This window comes from Rhinichthys klamathensis, unplaced genomic scaffold (assembly GCF_029890125.1).
Source record: "Rhinichthys klamathensis goyatoka isolate OS25496 unplaced genomic scaffold, OSU_Roscu_1.1 h1tg000206l_1, whole genome shotgun sequence".
Lineage (NCBI taxonomy): Eukaryota > Metazoa > Chordata > Actinopteri > Cypriniformes > Leuciscidae > Rhinichthys > Rhinichthys klamathensis.
Window position 1 is genome coordinate 2,248,116 of NW_026606731.1, and position 22,065 is coordinate 2,270,180.

Sequence of the window (22,065 nt, forward strand, 5' to 3'; positions counted from 1 at the left end):
AAGGATCAAATAAAAAGTACAGTTAGAGTACCCACCCAGTCAGGACTTTCTTCCTCCCCACAGAGAAAGCACAAATCTTTTAGATCATCTATGACAATGCCAGGGGAGAAGAGCCAATATAAGACACAAGGCCAAACCTCACAATTACTTTAAACAGGCTCCTGAATAGACTACTTTAAATAGACAGTCTGAATATTTGGATTTTTTGGCAAGGGGATAGTATTCCACACTTACCCGTGTTTTGTAGGAGGCAAGTAGCTATGGCCAATCTGATGGAATTCACACTTGTTTTGCTTGTTGAAAACAGAACTGGCTTTTTGTCCAGCATACATTCAGCAAACTAAAAATAAACAATTAGAACAATTTCATTGTAATAAAGACAAACAGATGTGTTGGTATCAAAGATTGCAGCCAATAAACTGACATCAATGAAGAAAGAACACTATGTAAATCTTACTGTGTAACTGTCAGTGAGTGGTGAATGTGGTCAGCATATTAACACTGGAGTTTGAACTGATTTTTATGCTATTCATTAGGGACTACTGTCTTTTTAATCAGTACTCTTAGCCAATTCCATAATTCTTACTTTTAGGACAAAGGCCCCACAGGAACTGCTGTCCTTTTGGTGTGGGTGTGGCAGTGTGTCACATGCCCACGTGGACACATGTATGCCTTTTTGATTCATGAATGACCTGTAATCAATAATAATAATAAAAAGCTCAGAACAGCACAATTTTTTTCCATTCAACATTCATTGATAATTTGCCCCATCATAGGACTTGTTTAAAAGCTGTAATTACCTTGTCACTTCTTGGCATCTTTTAAGGTCAGGTTGCCTCTCCCCAAGAGGATCCAAATACAGAACCTGTGCTTTGGACACGAAAATAATTCTGGGGTTTGATTTAAATAAAATGTACTGGCAGAGTATAGAATAATCTATGTGCAGAATAAAGTAGAACTTATGTGCAGAATAAAGTAGAACTTATTGCACATGGTATTATTGGACTGTCTAGTAAACAGTGCACAATGGGAAATGGGAATAAATGTTAAATATTAACATTTCATATTTGACTTGGTAAGTATAGTGCACTCAAACATCCTGTATGCCAGTGATCGGTTTTTGCAACGCTTTCTGGAAAACACTGATAATAATTATATTTATTAATAAACACCTGTAAAAAAAAAAAAGACACTAAACTTTAAGTAACACAAACAGAAGAAAAATAAAACAGTCGCACCGACGTCATTGCGCGTGCAAGCGAGGGGGAGTTAGATTCTGGCAGGGAGTCGAAATTCGGCGACTAGTGTGGTGACGTCATTGCGCGTGCACGCGAGGGGGAGTCAGATTCTGGCAGGGAGTCGAAATTCGGCATAACACCGGCTCATGCGAAAACAAGGATACATATCGGAAGGACATTAGGCCTACATGTAGTCACACAATGCTGACGTTGTTGACATTAACAATTTGAGAACAAAGTATAATTTGCACGGTTTTGCGTGATATGATAAGAGATTTTTAGATTTAATCAGCGCGATTTACTGCAATGTCAGAACCAGAACAAAAGTGGATGTTTCTTACTTGTTCAGATCATGTTGAACAGATTCTTATGTTGGTCATACTTCCAAAAAGAATAATCTGTGATTCTGAATGCCAGTATCGACACCGGCGCGCTGACTGACAGCTGCACACTCTCCTCAAACATTGTGTTCATCCACGCTGTGTCGTGTCGAGGTACAATTCACGTAAAGTTGATAATTCCGCTAATAACTGCAATTGCAGATTTTGAACAGAGATGGCGACAAAGAAGAAAAACTGCGGACTGAAGCTTTAAATATGTTTTTTGAATAAAAACATTTTTTCCCACTTTTGACAAAATCAAAATGTCTAGACGGTGTAACTGTCTGAGAGTAAAAAAAAAAAATGTTTTTACCCTAATAAACAATTTTTTGTTGTTGAAAAAAGCAGTGAAGAAATTTAATTTTGCGCACCCATTCAAAATCAGTGTGGCGCATATCCATGTCATGTAAAAAGACAACTGTTAAACACAGTGGACCCCTTTTAGACTATGACTGGGTCATTTATAAAAAATAAACATATTTTGACCAAACATTTTCATGAGGTCCAAAGAGTAACCTTAAGAAAATGTAATACTGGCTAAAAACAAGTATATTATTAATGATGTGAAAATATTTTCACCTTGAAAATTATCAAAAAGGTTTGGGTATTTTTCAGTATTTTAGAACATTTGGTACTTGGTTACAGGACTTCACATTAAATCAACCAAACCAAAATGGACTTATACACACCACAATCTTGCTGTGAAAAAAAGCTTGGTTAAAAGTTGCAATGACTGCAGTTAAATGACTTACTCCATGCTATTTTTGTCACAACCCGAGTGTTATTTTACATAACAATCTATTTGAGTATGTTTTTTCCCCTTCATCGGAATAGGAAGAAAGTGTTTAGAGTGAAAAGGAAGGCTCCACTCATTGACTGATTGAATTTCCCCATCTGCTTTTTCAAAAGGAAGCCAGTTTTGTTTTTGAGGTCTCTTAAGCAGACATCTCGTTCCTGCTCCAATGCCTGGCTCAGATCGGTCTTTCCAAGAAAAACGAGCGCTGGTTGGAATTCCTAAAAGAGGGCAGGAAATAGGGTGGAGGGACCAAATAGAAGGTTGTAGTTGTGACCACATGGGAATCGCAAACATGACGGCTGTAGAAATTTGGCATGATGTTTAGTGCGACTTAATCTCCTAAACAGTTCTAGATTGGCAGCAGGGCTTCCAGTTAAAGTAAAACTAAAAATAGGCTCACAGTAAAAAATGTATATATATATATCAGTAGTTTCTGACATATTTTTTCCACATAAATCATTTAATTGTGAGGCCTTATTAGCTGTGAATTAAATGGCTGACCTTTACTTTTAATTGTATTTAATGCCCTATATATTTATCAATTTAAAAATGAAATCATAAAACATTTTATACAAGAAATTAAAACTACTTGTATAATCCTTTTTGGTTAATATGAGGGACACTATATTTACTTAAGCCTATTCTTAATTTAGTTGTTGCCTTAAGAGGATTAGTGGCACACACAAAAAATGCCAATGCATCATTCAACTCTTCTATTTTCAATCAGTGTTGATGGTACATCCGTGACAAGAAGCTGTTGTTTTGTTCTAAAAAAACTTTGCATTCAGTTTAAAACAAAGCAGCTGAGCTAAAATAGGCTACTTTATAAGAACATTTACGCAAATTTAGCCTCTGTTTAATCAAGGCCTGTTTCCCCTGCCAAAGAAAATCAACACTCTTACCACTCCAGATATAAAAACAGCAGGGTGTGGTGGTACCCTGTATAGAAATGTGTTTACAACAGACTAAATGTAAAAAATAGTCAAGTAGGATCTTTTCTGGGGTTTCTCATTTAGGGAGGTTCAACCTAACAGCAAATGGCAAGAGTTAAGACAATAAACAAACGAACACCATTTTAAGTTCACTCCTCAGTTGACAGGTGATGAGCCAGTGATTGAAGTGCCATAAAGGTAACCTACATGGCAATTAAAGGGATAGGTCATCCAAAAATAAAAATCCTGTCATTGTTTACCCATCCACATGTCATTCTGTATGGCTTTATTTCTTCTTCTGTGGAACATAGGTTTTTTTTGTTTTTTTCAAAACCAGTCAAAACCAATATATGGTCATCAAAACTGTTTGGTTACCAATGATGTTCTTTTGGTGTTCAGCAGAGGAAAGTAAGTCTTGCAGGTTTGGAACGACTTGAGGGTGAGTGAATGATATCAGAATTTTAATTTTTTGCCAAACCTTTTTAAAGCATACCAACAGTCAGAGCTAGGAATGTTGAAGAGCTGGAATCTAGAGGAAATGACTCATATGCTCACACACAGAAAGAATCATGACACAACCACCACCGATTCACCCATTGTTTGAGGTCCTGCTAGGTTTCAATCTGGTATTGCCTTTATTAAATACTTCACAATTTCACCTACAATGAATGGTTTCAAAATGGTTACCTTTTCTCAAATATGGACACTTCAATTTACAAAGCTTTAATTTTGCAGAGAGGCAACCCAAAAACAAAAACCCAGATACTTCAGAGCAGTCAATGAGACATACCACGTTTCAGGGAAAGACCGACAGAGCTGTGAGAGAACAAAAGAAAGACATGATATATTTTCCCTCAACATCAGCTGTTGAGCAATTCAAGTTAATTTACAAACCAGATGCAAAGAATATGTACTATACACATGTATATATATATTTATATTTATATATATATATACACATTCATAAAATGGTTCAATTTGACAGCCATGTTACAAAGAAAAAAAAATAGCAGACTGCTTAAGTATAAAAAATAAATAAAAATGATCTCACATGTGACAAACACGTACAACAGTAGGTCTGATCTGTGAAGTGGCATCGACAGACTAAACACGAATTTGAAACAATAGGAATATAAGGGGCATCCATACAGACATGAAAAAGGAGCTAACTAGTCTAAGCAGAAGAAATATAGCTAAAATTTCTTAAAAGGATCTAAATCACTGGTGGGAACCAAATGAAAAGTGCCAATGAGCAACAGGAACTAGTTCAGTTCCACCTCAGGAGGCAGAGGGAGTGGCAGTAAATGAAGTCTCCCTGCTGCCAGGTGGAGTAAGTCAGTCGGCAAACTCGAGGAGGATGATGTGGTGGGGTTAATGGGTCATAATCCAACAAACCTGTTTGGTGTAGGCTGATGAAATTGTTTGTCTTTTACAATGCCAAAATTAATGTAATTCAGTGTCTCCTGATGTACACACCCATAGAGGTCCTTAAAATGACATTTATTTAAACGTTTCTTATTTGGTTTTTAAAATAGACATTTAGTTTTCATCTTTCCCTCACTAGTACAGACTTAATCCTTCCCAATCCCAACCGTCCAATAGAAATATATATGTGAATACTGTGGAGTGTAATCTGACAGGGGTGAATATCTTTATATATCAGGTATCAAGTGAAGCCACACACTTAAAAGTCCTAAAGCAGCTCACAACAACACAGTAGAGTTCACTGGCAAAACGGTGACGCTGTGGGGTCAAAGCCTTTGAAAACGTCCTTTAGAGAGGCATTGTCCTGTTCAGCTGTGTCAGGCTGGGCGGGGCTATTGCCGCCAAAAGGGCTGCCGGTGCCGCTTGGTTTGTTGGCCTGCTTTACCATGGAGAACAGTGTGGATACAGGAAGGTTGTGGACCCCCGCGGGCTGCTCCGCAGAACCAGTAGGGCCCTGACCAGCTGTGGTTGGACCACCTGTAGCAGGGGTCCCTGCAGCTGTCCCTGCATTGGGCGACGGTGAAGGTTTGGGTCGAGGGCGATTGTAGCTGTTGTAGCGATCCGTAGTCTGCTCCGTCGAGCTCTTCTCTGGTTCCGGCTGGTCCAGTGCAGACTTACGCACAAACAGCGGCTCTTTAGATTTGGGCTTAGCTGAAGCTGCTGTACTTTCGCTTGACTTTGGTTCAGGGGGAGGGCTAGTGTTTATAGTTGCCCCTGAACCCTCTGCCTTGTCTGAGCCCTGAGTCCGAGGATCGTACAGACTGATGCCGCTCAGCACGCTGCTGCTGCCACCACCACCACTACCTGCACCGCCAGCTCCCACGCCTCTAACCGACCCTCCTGCCGATAGCAGCCGAGGGTCATAGGGTGCGATGGTGGGGCTGGAGGAAGGTGGAGATAAGGAGGCAGCTGGGGGAGATCCTTGAGGAGCAGGTGGCTCAGAGGTGGACTTAAGGGCAGATTTCTGTGGCTGGAGTCGGGGGTCGGCAGGGGCTTTTCGTGCCATGCGAGGGTCAACAGGTTTCTCGGCAGAGATGGACGGAGGTGACGAGATTCCTGTAGAAGCACCTTGAGTGGGGCTGGATGAAGTGGCGTTGACAGTTTTGAGGATTCGGGAGAGCAGCTCAAAGTCTGGAAGGGTAGAGGAGGATTGATTCGATTGCTCAGCAGGAGGAGCAGTAGAAGGAAGAGAAGCGGAGTGGTGCTGGGGCTGGGTGCGAGACAGACGAGGATCTATGGCAGTAACTGGAGGGATGCCAGGGGGCAGTGGGAGCAAGTCTTGTTTGGGAATGGGGATAGGGATGAGGTCTTCAGGACTCCACAGCACCGCCTTAGAAAACGAAGGCTTGTTCAGGACTACATCCTTTTTAATGTGGCTGAACTGCTGTAGTTGGGAGCGGGGATCACGCAAAGCCATGCCCATTAAAGGGTCGAGAGGGATGGGCACAGGCTTGTCCCTCAGCATCCTCTCACCCTCCTCTTCCTCATTACTGGCTGGGGCGGTCAACGGAGGAGGTTTGTACACAAGCGGAGGCTCTGGTTTAGGGGCATGGGCGGCTGCATGCCGGGCAAGTCGGGGGTCTGAAGGGGTAGGAGATAGGGAGGATGAAGCACTAGCCTCGGGTGCCTGAGAGTCTGTGTTCCGGGACAGACGTGGGTCTCGTGCCAGCCGGGGGTCTGCTGGTCGGCTGGGTGGGAGTGGGGGCTGAGACTTTTGTAGACGAGGGTCACTTGGAGCTCCGTCCTGCTTGGCAGGGCCTTGGGTCTGGGTTTGCTGGCGTAAAGTTTTGAGAATGGAAGTGACACTGCCACCACCATCCTCATCTTCACTGGAATACCAGTTTGCTGAATCTCCTGTAAGTAAAAGGAATTGATTTAGACCGATTTAGAGCTCTAGCTAAAGGGTTGAAATTGCATCCATTTTGGTTGCATATGCTCCTAGCTAGCTAGCACTCAAAATGTAAAGTGCTGAAGAGAGATGAAAAGAACACCGTTACATATCACATACCCAGTACTTGATTTGTCCTGCTTAACTACTTCACTAATATGCTCCTACACTGTACTTTTCTTTTCTTTCCTTTCCTTCCTTTTGTTTTTAATTCTCCTTTTTTAAATTGATCTTGGATCTGTTTTGCATCTATTGCAACTTAAAAAATCGGACCCTGCAACTGCGAGTTTAATGAGAGTCTGCAAAGAAGTGCCTGACAAAAAAACATGAATATTTCCAACATAATGTTGGAAAACACTTTTATCAGAATTATCTGTATATTTTAAGTTAAGGACGTTAAGTTATTAGTTAAAAGTTTCTTAAGAATAAAAAAAGATCTTTACTAATGCTGTAAACTATATAGGGAGCCCTTACTTGCACATTACTATTAATGGTTAACAACAGAGCCCAAACTATTGGCCTAAATTCAGTTGCTATTTATTTTTAGATATAATAAAAAAAATGTATGCAAACACGTAAACTGCACATAAGGAAGTTGTGCAAGTCAGTATATGTTTTTACTCCAATTCGTTGTTGAAATATAATCATTTACACACTGGCTTTCATTTTCATGACAGACATTTTAAACATACATTAAATAATCAAGACATCACTAACAGGTTAAGTAAAATATAATGAATATAATGAAAATATATGAATATATAATGAATTTCACTCGCTCTCTGCACACTGCTGCTTTAACTGAGCCTATATAGTCATCTGTCACGCCACATTAAAGAGCATCAAAGCGCCATTTATTGTTAGAATTTCGTGATAAAATGGACATAATTTGAAAAATGACACCTCGTTTCTATTCTAAAGTAACAAAACGCAAAGCTTATTGCGATTATTGGTGGTTAGGCTACAACGCTGTATTCGTCTTGTATACACAAGACATAAAAATTTGCGGGCGTATAGGTGTACCTTTACACCTCTAATTACTATTTGATCAAATGCCAAGAAAAAAAAAAAAAGTTTTGTGACAACCTCAACAATGGACTAGGGCTGGGCGGGGCAGTAGGGGGCGGAGCAAGTTCGGTACGAGCACCAGTGCTACCAAGTAAAAAGGTTCATTTTGAGCCCTGAATCTGATTTTATTTTGCCAGTAGTCTCATCTGAAAACATCAGCCTCTGTTAGTTTCAGTAGTATTAGTGCAAGAAAGCACCATCTAGTGGAGGGACAAGATATTTTGGTGGCAAGATTGCACAACCCCAGGCCAGAGGATGTTTACAGTATTATGATGTCCTGGGCAGGGTCAAGCTCTGAGCAGAGTCCTTGAGATGTTTCCTTCCCAGAAATAGCCTTGGCAAAATATACATTTGAAGTCAGCACTTTGAAAACCTCAGCTATTTGTATGACAACTAGGGCTGCAACGATTAGTCGACGTTGTCGACAACGTCGACAATAAAAATTTGTCGACAAATATCTTTGTTGTCGAGTAGTCGTTTGATCTCACGTGACCTAATGTAAGGGCCTGCAATCCCGCGATTTGACCGCTACGGCGCTGTAGCGCTAGAGTGTAGTGCAGCCCTTACAAATGCTATTGCGGTAGAAGAAAATACAGCGCGAATTATGACAGTTCAAACGAATCCGAACTAGCAAGGTTTAGGTTTGGGAAAGTTTCACAAAACTTCAAATCAAGAATGCTGTCGTGTGCAATTTTCACGGGAGCACAACATGCATGTTGGAGTGCAAGAGGAAACATCCCGGCAAAAGAGGAGCCGGTGAGAAGTGAGTGTTCTCCAGCTGGAGCTTACTAACCAGCGGTAAATCTCTCTTTATTAGAGAATGCAATACTACTAATAATAGTAATAATATTATCAATAGTAATATAATTACAGTAATGTGATGACTTATTTTGTATAGAATAAAGCTTGATCCAGCTTAGGCGTCAGGGCTGTTTTTATTATTGTAACACTATTAGTATATTAGGTTTTATTATAGTCTTATCACTTGCCTGTATTTTGTTCAATAATCATGAAGACTTACAAAACGAGATGTTATAGGCCTATCCTTCCTATGATATAGGAAGAATATCATGGCAGTTACTTTTTCATACTATAAATTAAAAGGTGAATGAGAACGTCTCTGTCAGCTCAATTGTCATGTAAAAAAAGATTGTAATTTTATAATTATAATAATTGTTTGCAGATTAATATTTTACCATTCTTTGTGTCCTGAAGTAAATGTCCCTTTTTCTGTTTCAGTTCTAAGAAAAGCAGTGGGCCTATTAAACAATGCTTAGAGAGCATTTGTGTGTGATTTGAGTTGGACCGAAATCTGAAAACTTAAAGAGAATGACCTGTTTAGTTGGCTCAAAGTTCATTAAAACAACTATTTCAAAAGCTGAAGTGATTTTCTTTTTTTATATTATAGTTAGAATATGTATAACTCAATGTTTTAAATAATTGGAAAAGCTGAATAATCATTCCAAACTTACTGATTAGTCTGCGAAAATAATCGATGATTAGTCGATTAATCGTTCCAATAATCGTTAGATTAATCGATTATCAAAATAATCGTTTGTTGCAGCCCGAATGACAACAATGTTATAATAATCAAAACGCTTTCTTGTAAAGTATTTTGGTAAAAAAGGAACATTCCTGTATAAAAGCTATGCATGTTGTTTCTATAGAAAATATATGTTATATGATTGTACTGAATACTGCCACCGCAAGAAATGGAGTTGTGCAGTAGTACCTTCATTCTCCCTCTCGGTTCCTCCTCCTTCAGCCAGCCTCTTGGCTCTCTCCTCATCTTCCTGCTGTTTCTGCTGGAGCCTCATAAAAAGCACGCGCTGTGCTGGGGGGAGGAAATCTGGCACTGCCATCCCAGGCTGATTAGATGGGCCTACATTAGGGGCACCCTCTACATTTCCAGAGTTCTGGTTCCCAGGTGACTGATCATTGAAGTTTCCACCACCTCCCCCTTGAAAGTTGTCACCTGTACCGGGAGGCAAAGAATGGGGCTGAATACTAATGTTTCATAAATAGAGCACAGTGTTTCCTCCAGGATTTTTTCCAGCCGTGGTGGCAGGCCCATTTCGCCAGAGGGAGGGGGCGTGGCCCATGAGTGATATTCCCATTGGCCACGCCCCCTTATCCCAGGTGTTTAAACCTCCCCTAAGCATTATAACATGAAAGGGCCCAATAAGAGCGGCAAAGCGATTATGCGCATCCCGTGCGCAGAATGATGCACTTGAAGCAACGCGAAGTCACAGCGTGCAGCGCTTCGCATTGAAAAGTTCAAAGCACAAAGCGAAGAGATTATATCTATCTATGCTTAATGTATTATATCTATGCAAAAGTTTATTGAGCCTTTTCTTTTAACAGTTTTAAATTTCAGTTACAGTGTGCATGAAGAACAATTCATAGTGCTCTCTACTCTAGTGCTGTAGTAACAGACACCCGGGAGAAAGGAATATGATTTAGAAAGCGCTATAAACTCCAGCAAGATAAAGTAATTTTATGCAAACTATAGACCTTTATCTACAAATAAAGTATAATAATGGGAACATTGATCTTGCAGAGAGTGTCGTCGTGTTACTGTCGTTAGTGATGTATGTCTCGAGACCGGTCTTGGTCTCGAGACCGGTCTCGAGACCACTTTTACGTGGTCTCGGTCTTGTCACGGCCTTGACGGTATTTGGTCTCGGTCTTGTCTTGGTCTCGGACCTCTCGGTCTTGTCTAGGTCTCGCTGTCTCAGACTGACATAGTGGTCAGGGGATTGAGCAATACAATACTACAATATCCACGACGATATCCACAACGGATTGAAGCGCGCGTCCGAGTGAAGACAGTGCGGTGCGCGCGAGCCACGCGAGAAAACACTGTATCCGCGCCACTGATCGCAGCGGCAACGAGCACTTTGATCACTTGATTTAAAAAACACATATCATCAGGGTGCGATTTGTGAAAAAAACAGAGGGGGGGATGTTTTGAAAAAGTTTTATTCATAAAAATAAATCATGAGAACATGAACTTCATCACTGCATTTGCAGGAATTGTAAAATCTTTTTTCTTATTAACTCATGAAGTAGCCTAACGCAATATGTTTTACTCTAATAGCTTATCATGTACAGTTTTTGATATATTAATATTTAGTAAAAGACATATCAGTGACATGATGGGTTTTACCTTCATTCAGGAGATTTTGGGTAACTGCACAACTGACAGATGACTTTGAGCGCACCGCCAACGGTGTGTGTGTGTGTGTGTGTGTAACCATAGCGACAAAAACGACCAACTTTCGGATCCTGCACTTAAGCCTATAATTTCGTTTTTAAAAATATAATTATGTATTTAAAAGTTGCAGAATGGATTCATTTGGAGACGTCGAAATCAGCAGAGATAGGCAGGCAAATGCAAAACAACATTTGACAAGTTATTGCTTAGCTTCAACACTAATGTTTTTTTTCCCCTCCGGTCTCGACTTGGTCTCGGTCTTAGTCTCGACTTGGTCTTGGTCTCGACTTGGTCTGTCTTGGTCTTGGTCTTGGTCTTGTCTTGGTCTCGATACCATCTGGTCTTGGTAGTGTCTTGGTCTCGGTTTAGGCGGTCTCGACTACAAGTCTAACTGTCGTAACCGAACGTGACGTGCTGTTTGAATGCTGAATGGAGAATGACTGAGGAGAGATGAGTTTCCATTAACTTTAACTTAACGACTTAAATATACATTTTTACCTCACATTATGCTATTGAATGACTTTAGAAGTTTTGGAATATAGTGCGAAAACTTTATGGTGCTTTACAATGTTTTGTATGCCTTTAGTGGGGCTTAACAATAACACATACAATATCGGACCGAGAAGCTGCAGCCGTGGCGGGATGATTTTAGGTGTGGCGGCCCGCCGCGGCAGAATGAATGTAGCGGAAACACTTGAGCAGCGTAGGACAATAAAGCAGCTCAACTGGTAGAGCATGGTGCTGGCCAAAACAAGGTCATCGGTTCGACTCTTAGGGAAATCATATACTTTCATTTAAAATCAATTTGAATAAAAACATCTGACAAATGCTTAAATGCAACTGTGGTTTTGCATGCTCTGAATTTACAAAACCAAAGTTAAAATAACAAATGAACTCACCATCTCTTCCACCTCCATCTATTGACATGACTTGCTGCTGCTGCTGGTAGAAGTTATCATAGAAGTTGTTACCAGATGATCCACCACCTGGAGGCATCATCCCCGGGTTTGGTGGTCCTTCTCCCTGGCCAAAATTCTGCATCATTGGCGGTCCTGGTGGAGGGCCTTGATTCATGTTAGGTGGGCCCATAGGAGGCATATCATGAGGACCGCCTGGAATCATGTGTCCTGGTGGCGGGGCACAGGGAAAGCGAGGTGGAGGTGCACCTGGGGGACCTGCAGGAGGGCCCTGAGGTCCTGCAACACTTGCAGTAGCATTGCCAGGACCTGGTCCTCTGTAAAAGAGTGCATCTGTGTCAGTATATTCTGTATGCGGCTAGTAAGTAAACCAACATGATTTGATAGAAAGAAAAAGACAGCTAACCTGACACCCAGTTTTTGTGCTAGCTGTCCTGTGGGCTTCACCACAATCTCAAACAAGGAGGGGATCTTCTTCCCAGCATTTCCTCCACAAGCAGGTGGTGGACCCATAGGTGGCGGAGGAGGACCGTTGGGGTTTAGAGGCCCTTGGAAGGTACCTCCATCTGGGCAGGGAGGAGGGGGGCCTGGGCAGGGCCCAACTCCAGGACCAGGACCTGGGCCAGCACCAGGGCCTGGAGCTGGTGGACCACTTGGAGGAATATTACCATGTGGGCCAACAGGCATTCCAAATTCCATAGGCGTGGAAGAATCCCCTGGAGAAGGTCTTGGTGGAGTTGGGAGAAGACCAACACCAGGGGGTGGTTTTGGAAGAGGGTTAATGCCTTGCTTTTTCAGTTCCTCAACCTCTTTCTCATCTTCTGCACCAGCTTCTGCATCCTCTGCCAGCATCTTCATTGGAGAAAAAAAAATGTGTGATGTTAGTCAGGGTGCACAAAAACAACAACAACTCTACAACTACATTTAAAATATCTGCGATGACCACCTTATCCAGCAGCTCTTGAGTATCTTCTGTTAGGGACTCATGAGAGAACATGCACTCTTCACCATTCACACAGTTCCCTGTGGTATGGAACAGCTTGCAAGGGAAATCACGTGCAGTGGAGTCAAGGAGTTATTTTGACACGTGTGGAAACTCTTACTCTTTTCAGAGTGCAAGTCCATAATAAGAGCTTATATGACAATACCAGCAAGCAAAATGACCAAAGGATATCATGCATGTAGGGACAGTTTTCTGCTCGTGCACAGAAACCAGTGATGTAAAACTTGCAGAGTTCTTTCTTCTTAGGCAGCTCAATGTCATGGCTGAAGTTACAGTGGTCACCCTGATGATAAATTGACAGCAATTAGTACAAAAATAACTATTATTGTCAACAAGTCATATACGATTTTACATCATCTTATAAGTCAGACATAATTCATTTATTTAAACATACAAAACTTTTTAATATTAAGAAATAACAAGGACATCTATACTGTGTTTCAACCAATTTTATCTGCAATATCTTCCAAAGTTGGATCACTGTGCTTACCCAAGTACAGCGGCCCTCAATATAGTATTTACAGATGGCTTTCCCCTTCTTGTCCGGCCCATGTTTCTCCTGTTCATGTCTCCTCGGGCCTCCAGATCCATCCTAAAGCAGTCACAGAACAAATAATTCAGATGCTTATTTATGTTCTGCTGATTAAATATGAACCAAGTAGATAATCTGAAGAACTGTCTTACCCCCAAGTCCATTTCTCCATTGTTATCTTCATCAGGACCTTGGTCTCCAACACGGCCTCTCCCTCGATTTCTCCCTCTGCCCCGGTTCATTCCTCGACCTCCTTTCCCTCTCCCGCGACCTCGTCCACCTTTCGCACCTGAAGAAAAAAAAAAATAGAAATGAAAAACACTCTAACAAAAATAATGCTTTACCTCCACATCTATTAGTCAAGCAGAACTCACCCCGCCCTCTGTCCTTTGATTTCCTGTACTGGTTTAGTTCTTTTGAATAGTCATCATAGTCATCGTCTCCCATGTTGTCATAGTCATCCTCTCCATACTGTCAAAGAAAACATGCATGCTTTAGGGGAAGTAAAAGACAAACTGACTGATGTGTATAGCTTGCCTAGTAATAATGACAGATTTTATAATCCGAGATATGCAATCTGACCAATCGTGTGTTTTCCAGTTATTAATGATCTTTGGAAAAGATTTTTCGGTTTATACTCACAAAAATGCAGTTTTAGCCCATTAAATATTTTACAGCAGAGCTATATTCCCTATAGAAATGTACGTTTTTTTTCCAGATTTTGTTTGTTAGTTTTTCTAGGCCTGGAAATCACAATATTAAAATTCCCTTATATTTCCATGACTATAAGAACACTGGATATGCGGTAGGATGAGCTTTGTTTGGTGTTTAAAACTTGAGAATTATGACCCACCTCCATCTCATCTCCATACATGCCATCACCATCATCATTCTCTCCTCCCATTTTTCCCCGTCCTCTTCCTCTGCTGCCTCCTCTCCCACCACGTCCTCTCATTCCTCCTCTGCCTCGACCTCTCTGGTTCTTCATGCGGTTTTTGCCACCTGTGTGACAGTAATAATGGTCAGCAGATGTAATTACACAGACGCTGACACACTGGTGTGAATTCACACACTTTGAGCCGGAGAATGAAGTATGTAGACACTGAACATGTGATACTAGTTATAATTAGGACGTAACTAAACGACAAACTCCACACGTCTACCTGCACATTATTAGAAATAATGTATATCACTTTTATTGATATGCATTCAGCCAGAACCATTCAAGCTAATTTATTTATCTTATTTTTAAATCAACATTCACCTCTGCCACGAGGACCCCCTCCAACCTCTTTGGCCTTGCGGTACTGATTTAATTCCTTGGTGAAATCATCATAGTCATCATCACCCACTTCCTCATCCTCTTCACCTTCATATGTTTCCTCCTCATAGTCATCATAGCCACCATAGCCCTGCTTGTCCATCTTCATATAGCCGCCTTTCTTTGGGATGGGACCTCCATGAGCAGAGGAAGCAGGAGGGTACCCTCCTTGAGACTAAAAAATATAGACTGGGATTAAAACCTAATCTGATTGGTTGGCCAGTCTAGGTAGTTGTTGTGTTATGAATGTTACTTTAAAATCAAATATAAATGTTTTACTAATATAAATGTTACTTTAAATAGAACAAAAATTATGTTTTACTCACAGTGGGAGGATACTGAGGGCTGTATTCCCTGTACTTCCTCTTTTCACTAGGACTGTAATCTGAGTCATCACTGTACTCTGAGTGGTCATCGCTGGAGGATGCGTGACGCTGCATTACACACAAATACATTTGATAAGATGATACAGACTATCCACCACTAAATGTTTGTGGTCAGTAGGATAAAAAAATAAATAAAAATTCAGCAAGGACACATTCATTTGATCAAATGTGAAAAAATGTTTTTAAAAATGTGACTATACCAGCATTTCCCTCTAGCATTTTGAGCGCTGTTGAACAGATTCTTAAACACCTCTGATTGGTCATTGTGCTCACTCGCTTAACATACACTCACCGGCCACTTTATTAGGTACCCCATGCTAGTAACGGGTTGGACCCCCTTTTGCCTTCAGAACTGCCTCAATTCTTCGTGGCATAGATTCAACAAGGTGCTGGAAGCATTCCTCAGGGAGTTTGGTCCATATTGACATGATGGCATCACACAGTTGCCGCAGATTTGTCGGCTGCACATCCATGATGCGAATCTCCCGTTCCACCACATCCCAAAGATGCTCTATTGGGTTGAGATCTGGTGACTGTGGAGGCCATTTTAGTACAGTGAACTCATTGTCATGTTCAAGAAACCAATTTGAAATGATTAGAGCTTTGTGACATGGTGGAAGTAGCCATCAGAGGATGGGTACATGGTGGCCATAAAGGGATGGACATGGTCAGAAACAATGCTCAGGTAGGCCGTGGCATTTAAACGATGCCCAATTGGCACTAAGGGGCCTAAAGTGTGCCAGGAAAACATCCCCCACACCATTACACCACCACCACCAGCCTGCACAGTGGTAACAAGGCATGATGGTTCCATGTTCTCATTCTGTTTACGCCAAATTCTGACTCTAACATCTGAATGTCTCAACAGAAATCGAGACTCATCAGACCAGGCAACATTTTTCCAGTCTTCAACTGTTCAATTTTGGTGAGCTCTTGCAAATTGTAGCCTCTTTTTCCTATTTGTAGTGGAGATGAGTGGTACCCGGTGGAGTCTTCTGCTGTTGTAGCCCATCCGCCTCAAGGTTGTGCGTGTTGTGGCTTCACAAATGCTTTGCTGCATACCTCGGTTGTAACGAGTGGTTATTTCAGTCACTGTTGCCCTTCTATCAGCTCGAACCAGTCTGGCCATTCTCCTCTGACCTCTGGCATCAACAAGGCATTTCCGCCCACAGAACTGCCGCTCACTGGATGTTTTTTCTTTTTCGGACCATTCTCTGTAAACCCTAGAGATGGTTGTGCGTGAAAATCCCAGTAGATTAGCAGTTTCTGAAATACTCAGACCAGCCCTTCTGGCACCAACAATCATGCCACGTTCAAAGTCACTCAAATCAACTTTCTTCCCCATACTGATGCTCGGTTTGAACTGCAGGAGATTGTCTTGACCATGTCTACATGCCTAAATGCACTGAGTTGCCGCCATGTGATTGGCTGCTTAGAAATTAAGTGTTAACGAGCAGTTGGACAGGTGTACCTAATAAAGTGGCTGGTGAGTGTATATGTCTGTGATTGGCTACAATGATCAACGCTTCAAAAATATGTTGTAAATAGATGCTCTTCACCAAGCACTTACACAAATACACACGAAAGCAGGTATAATATATCCTAATATATCCGCTGATAGACAAAGCAGCTGATAGACGCCTGCTTTCAAACGCTCCCGTGTGTATGTGTAAGCGCTCGATGAAGAGCATCAAAGACGTCTATTTACAACAAGTTTTTGAAGCGCTGATGTTCGTTAGCCAATCACAGACATATATGTTGAGCGCGTGAATACAATGGCCAATCAGAGGTGTTTAAGAATCCGTTCAACAGTACTCAAAATGCTAGAGGGAAATGCTGGGATCATCAAATATGTTTTTTTTTTTACCGAAGTCTGTACTTTTGCCAACACTAGTACAATGTCACAAAATATTTCAATTTCAAATAAATGCTGTTCTTTAGAACTTTCTATTCATCAAAAAAATCCTGAAAAAATATAATGGTTTCTAACAAATATATTTACTACAATATTAATGGTTAAAACCATTGATGTGATTTAAACTAAAAAATGATTAAACGCCACAACTGTTTTCAACATTGATAATAATAAGAAATGTTTCTTGAACAATAAATCAGCATTTTAGAATGATTTCTGAAGGATCATGTGACACAAGACTGGAGTAATGATGCTGAAAATTCAGCTTTGCCATCACAGGAATAAATTATATTTTAAAATATATTAAAATAGAAAAGTTATTTTAAATTGTAATATGATTTCACAATATTACTGTTTTTATTGTATTTTGGTCAAATAAATGCAGTGCTTCTCTCAATATCAACACAAACACTTACCTTGTGCTTAGATTTACGCTTTTTCTTGGCCCTCCTTTTCTCTTTTTCACGCTCTCTTTCCCTCTTTCTCTTTCTCCTCCGCCGATGTGACTTTTCATCATCCGATTCACTGACATGGCGTTCTTTGCTGCGGCGAGGTTTATCCTGGGGATCAGCTCCCTCACCGCTGGGCACCTCTGCCTCTCCGCCATCATCCTCCAACTCGCCTTCTTCCAGTTCCCCATCTTCTTGCCTGTTTGACATGGAAAACACAGCAAGAACATCACAACTCTGAACAGGACTACACAGGATATTATTTGGTTTTTTGACTCACTGCCATTTGAGAAATCTTGGTCTTTGATAACTGGTTAGTTGCACAAAGGCTACTGTCATCAAAAGCTGTGCAGAACAGAACATCAACTCTATTGATTGTTTTTTAGGTGGGGCCTTCATTCTTAATTCTTTCTGACACGGCGACTTCTGCTGATCTGGCTATTAACAATTCACATGTCTTTACGGTGTAGATAACTAAGCAAATCGGGATGTCTAAACAGGATTTTATCTTCAAACTTTCAGGCAGTGAGGGTAGAGCTAAAGGGCAACAGGACTGCCAATCTACAGACGCAATACCATAATTTAGTAGCTTCAAGCATCACACTAGTGGTGTCAAATGTTGACTGATTATTTGTCACATGCTGAGAACATCATTACAGAGCCGCTCTGTTTATAGAAGATGTAACATACAAGTATATACAGGACACCTGGTGGTAAACACTCATTACATTCAAGCAGAACTGCCCTTTAAAACTAAGATAAGGAGTTGCCACATAAGACATAGAAGCAATGTTGCACTTTTGAATTGTGCATTGACAAAACATTATCACCTAACCCCTCAACTTTGGCCTATAAAAACAACAGATCCCTGCAATCCAACTTCTGACAAGAGAATGTGTGATACCAGACGAACTGCAATGCAAAGCTGTGTGTGAGATACGATTCAAAAGATACAAGATCAATTATTACCACAGAAGTTAAACCAGCTGCATAATGTACAAAAAAGCTTTACTTGCAACCATCAGTAAGTGATGACAATTTAATACTCTCAATCATCTTACAATCAGTATGAAGTCTGCATGAAGGTCTTAATACAACCATTCCTATAAACTTTATTAGAAGACAAAACTTATTCTACGGAACTTTAAATCCTCCAACTATGTGGATATTTTTCAGGATTCTTCCAAAGCTTTTTTACAATTACAATAAAGAGACAAACTTATTTTCTCAATGGACTGTCTGTACAAGATCTGGCTAAACTTATGTCATCTGCTCCTCTGACCATGTAATGTCTTTAAAGTATTACAGAGGGAATCAATTGATGAATTATGACTGCAATAACTACAAATCCCCCTGTCTCTATCAAAACAATCTCCACAAGCATTTATATCATGTTGTGAATAAACATCTACAAGCTTCAGCATTTATCTAACCGCTCTAGCGAGTCTCAGTGAGCATGCTTGTTATTGAACATACTGAAGTGGCAAAAGAATATGGCCAGACAAAAACCAGGCCACACTTGTAAAAATTACTTGTCTAACACAACTTGCGAAAACAACTGCCAAAAGAAAGGATGCCAAAGTAAACAAGGAAGGGATTTCTTAGTCATTTAAAGTGTTGCAAGAAAATCTTGACAGATAGACAGCTTGAGAAGTACCTCTAATTTTACTAAAGAAAAGTTACTAACAAACTTTGTTCTCTGTAAGTATCCAAGTTATAAGATACAATATCATGCAAAGACAAACAAATGTGACTACAAAATACTGGCCTTCATTTTTCTGGTAATGAACTGAAAATACTTACTGTGAAATATTAAATTTATGCATAAATGATTTTCATGGTGATAGGTTGCATTAGGAGACAATTGTGGTATGGTTAAGAACCTTTGTGTTTTGCTTCATGTTTTGGCAAGACCTTGAATGCTTCTGAGACATTGGACAAATCACTGGTTCATAAGGGATGCATGTGCACATAAAGCTAACTAGTTTACAACAAAACTAGAGTATGTTGAAACAGGAGCACCTTTTGTGGAACATTTAACAGATTATTTACGATACGTTACAATATGATTTCTACTGTCAACAATGTATCTGACGTGGAAGACTTAAGGGACAGTATTTAACCAATTAAGGAAGCCAAAACATAAAAAATAAGGGGGAAAATAATTTTCGTTGTTAGTTCCTATCAAAATGTCGCACTGTTACTAAAATGTATCATGTTAAAACAGTAAAAATTTTAGAATAGACAAGAATAAATAAAAAAAAGTGACTAAAAATAGCTTTACTAACTACTTACACTACAAGAACGTCATATTTGAAAATATAGTGGAATGATTATATAGTTACTTTTAACGTTAAAATAAAAAATAACGTTATCAATAAATCTAAGTGCGTAGCTCGTGACACTTAGCACACAGGCTAAGTGCTAAACGGTGACAAATGTAAATCGCCTATCTTAAATAATGATATTACATTAAGATAAACTGAATCGTATTGTATTCGATGGCTAATTAAATTAATTGAAAGAATGGTTAATCAAGCGAGCAAGTCATAATCCATGCTAGTCCGTGGCTATTCTTTAGCTTCTGTTAGCCGTGTTGTTGTTGTATTTTACGTAGCAGCTAGTCGTCGGCTAACTGTTAGCTTTAGCTTTGTCCGGGCCTCGCGATGGATAAAGATACAAATTCCTTAATGCGTTACCAGGGATGAATTTTACCACTTATCCGTCACATTACGTACAATTTGCGTTCGTCATTATGATTTTAATTGGATATTAATAACCAAAAACTTGTTTACTCGTGTGTGTTTTTTCTTTTGTCCGCCGTTATTTATCTGTGATGAAAACATTAAGTTACTGGAGCAATGTTTTGGCGTAGTTGTGGCCCGCTTGGTCTTCGATCACTTAAAAAGCTTCGAAAAGTGACGGAAAATGTAAATTTGATCATATTCTGAATGTTTTCCTGATTCGCTTGTGACCTTCCAGATTGCGCTGTTTAACGTTTCAAGATGGCGTTTCGTTACCTCTGTACGTTTCCCAGAAAAGGCGACTTTAATCCCTTTGAAAGAAAAAAAGCAAATGCCCGTGCTTTTGTTTTTGGAAAAAAGCAAAGGACAAATCAATAGTTGGATAGAAATATGATGATATTACTCGACCTTTCGTCAGTGAGAAGGCTGTTGTGTTCGTGGTTGGCTGTTGGGGAGTTTGGATGGACAGTCATGCTTTCCACAGCCATTTCCTCTAACGTACTACATTCAGTGCAAAAAATCAACTGTCTTATGCGTTACTTGACTTTGATCTACTTGTTGATTGGCTTTAGGAAGAGATTCAGTTCATAGTAGTCAATTCCCCACTAACAGTTTAAAAGAGAAACAGGTTGAAAACGTTCCTGAGGTTCTCCGTCCTACAGTTGCGATGTGAAATGAAACTCATTCACTTAAAATGGCGACGCTTCTTCTCCGAGGAGAAGGGGACGGGCTTATGTGACGTAAGTCGTGACGTCGTCTGTCACGGAAATGACTGATCGGGCCATTAAGAAACAATACATTATTTTTGACCATAATATATATCTGGTATCACAATATTTTTTGTGACTCCAGATTATTCAATAATAACAATAAATATTTTATCATATATTTCAGTTTCTTGATTGCATGCTTCGTTTTTTGTTGTTGAATTTTAATAAAGATAGATTTTTTTTAATAGCCTATATTAATTGTACTATTAAAATGAATTATAGTAATAATAACAATAATTTAAACAAGTCATTCTGGCCTGGGGCTCCTTGTGAGTTTGGTTCGGGCCCTGACCCCATGGTTGTGAACCATTGCTTTAAAATCACTCAGTAATTCTGATATGCCTATTGACTCTGTGACATGATCAACTGTTCCTGAAAAATAAATTATGTATAGTCCAGAAAAAAAAGGCTATGATGAATGTTCTGTAACATGAAATAGTATTGGCTTGGTGTAAAACTATTTTTTTTTATTACAATGTCCTGCTTTTTAAAAGTTCCTGCCCTGGGAGCATTATTGTACACAACAGTTATGTCCATAAATATATATATATATCCCACCCTTCATTAAACTATATTGTCTTGGATTAAAATATCAGTTTCTTATAGACTCAAATATTTAATTGAATGTATATTAAGCATGCTCCTGGAAACAATCATTTAATGATATAAACAGTTATGTATATTCCGATAAACATATATTTTATCTCTCTATAAGGTTTAGACTATTACTATATTTTGTAGATTATACTGTTAAATTTAGTTTAAAATGAAAATCAAGTTAGTATGATCTTCATATTGACTTTGAATAATTCTTTGAGAATATTTAAAAATAAAAAAGACACTTTATTCTTTGAATTTATAATGTGATTTATGAGTCAATGTTATAAAGAGACTTTATATGTTCTATTTATATGTAAGTAGTTTATAACACAATGGTATTTGGATAAAACAAAAATGAGGAAACCATATTCTTTCCTATTTCTATGGAGGACATGTTTTTTTAAGTCAGGGATGTACACAGTGC

At 39.7% G+C, this 22,065-nt stretch overlaps 1 protein-coding gene across 2 annotated transcripts; it reads right to left on the bottom strand.

The window, feature by feature from the left end:
- Positions 1–3,958: 3,958 nt before the first annotated feature.
- zc3h4 (zinc finger CCCH-type containing 4) lies at positions 3,959–20,975 on the bottom strand. Of its 2 annotated transcripts, none has more exons than XM_056263410.1 (14): positions 20,680–20,975; positions 17,495–17,726; positions 15,104–15,211; positions 14,826–14,952; positions 14,310–14,458; positions 13,831–13,927; positions 13,609–13,745; positions 13,415–13,516; positions 13,096–13,207; positions 12,868–12,977; positions 12,328–12,773; positions 11,904–12,238; positions 9,520–9,762; positions 3,959–6,685 (listed from the first exon to the last, which is right to left on the bottom strand). In XM_056263410.1, the coding sequence occupies exons 1-14, from the start codon at positions 20,757–20,759 to the stop codon at positions 5,070–5,072; spliced, it is 3,894 nt and encodes a 1,297-aa protein (XP_056119385.1). In that variant the 5' UTR covers positions 20,760–20,975; the 3' UTR covers positions 3,959–5,069. The 2 variants fall into 2 exon arrangements, with proteins under 2 accessions (XP_056119385.1, XP_056119384.1); XM_056263409.1 differs by having other exon boundaries at positions 14,721–14,952; positions 20,680–20,974.
- Between the last annotated feature and the right edge of the window lie 1,090 nt (positions 20,976–22,065).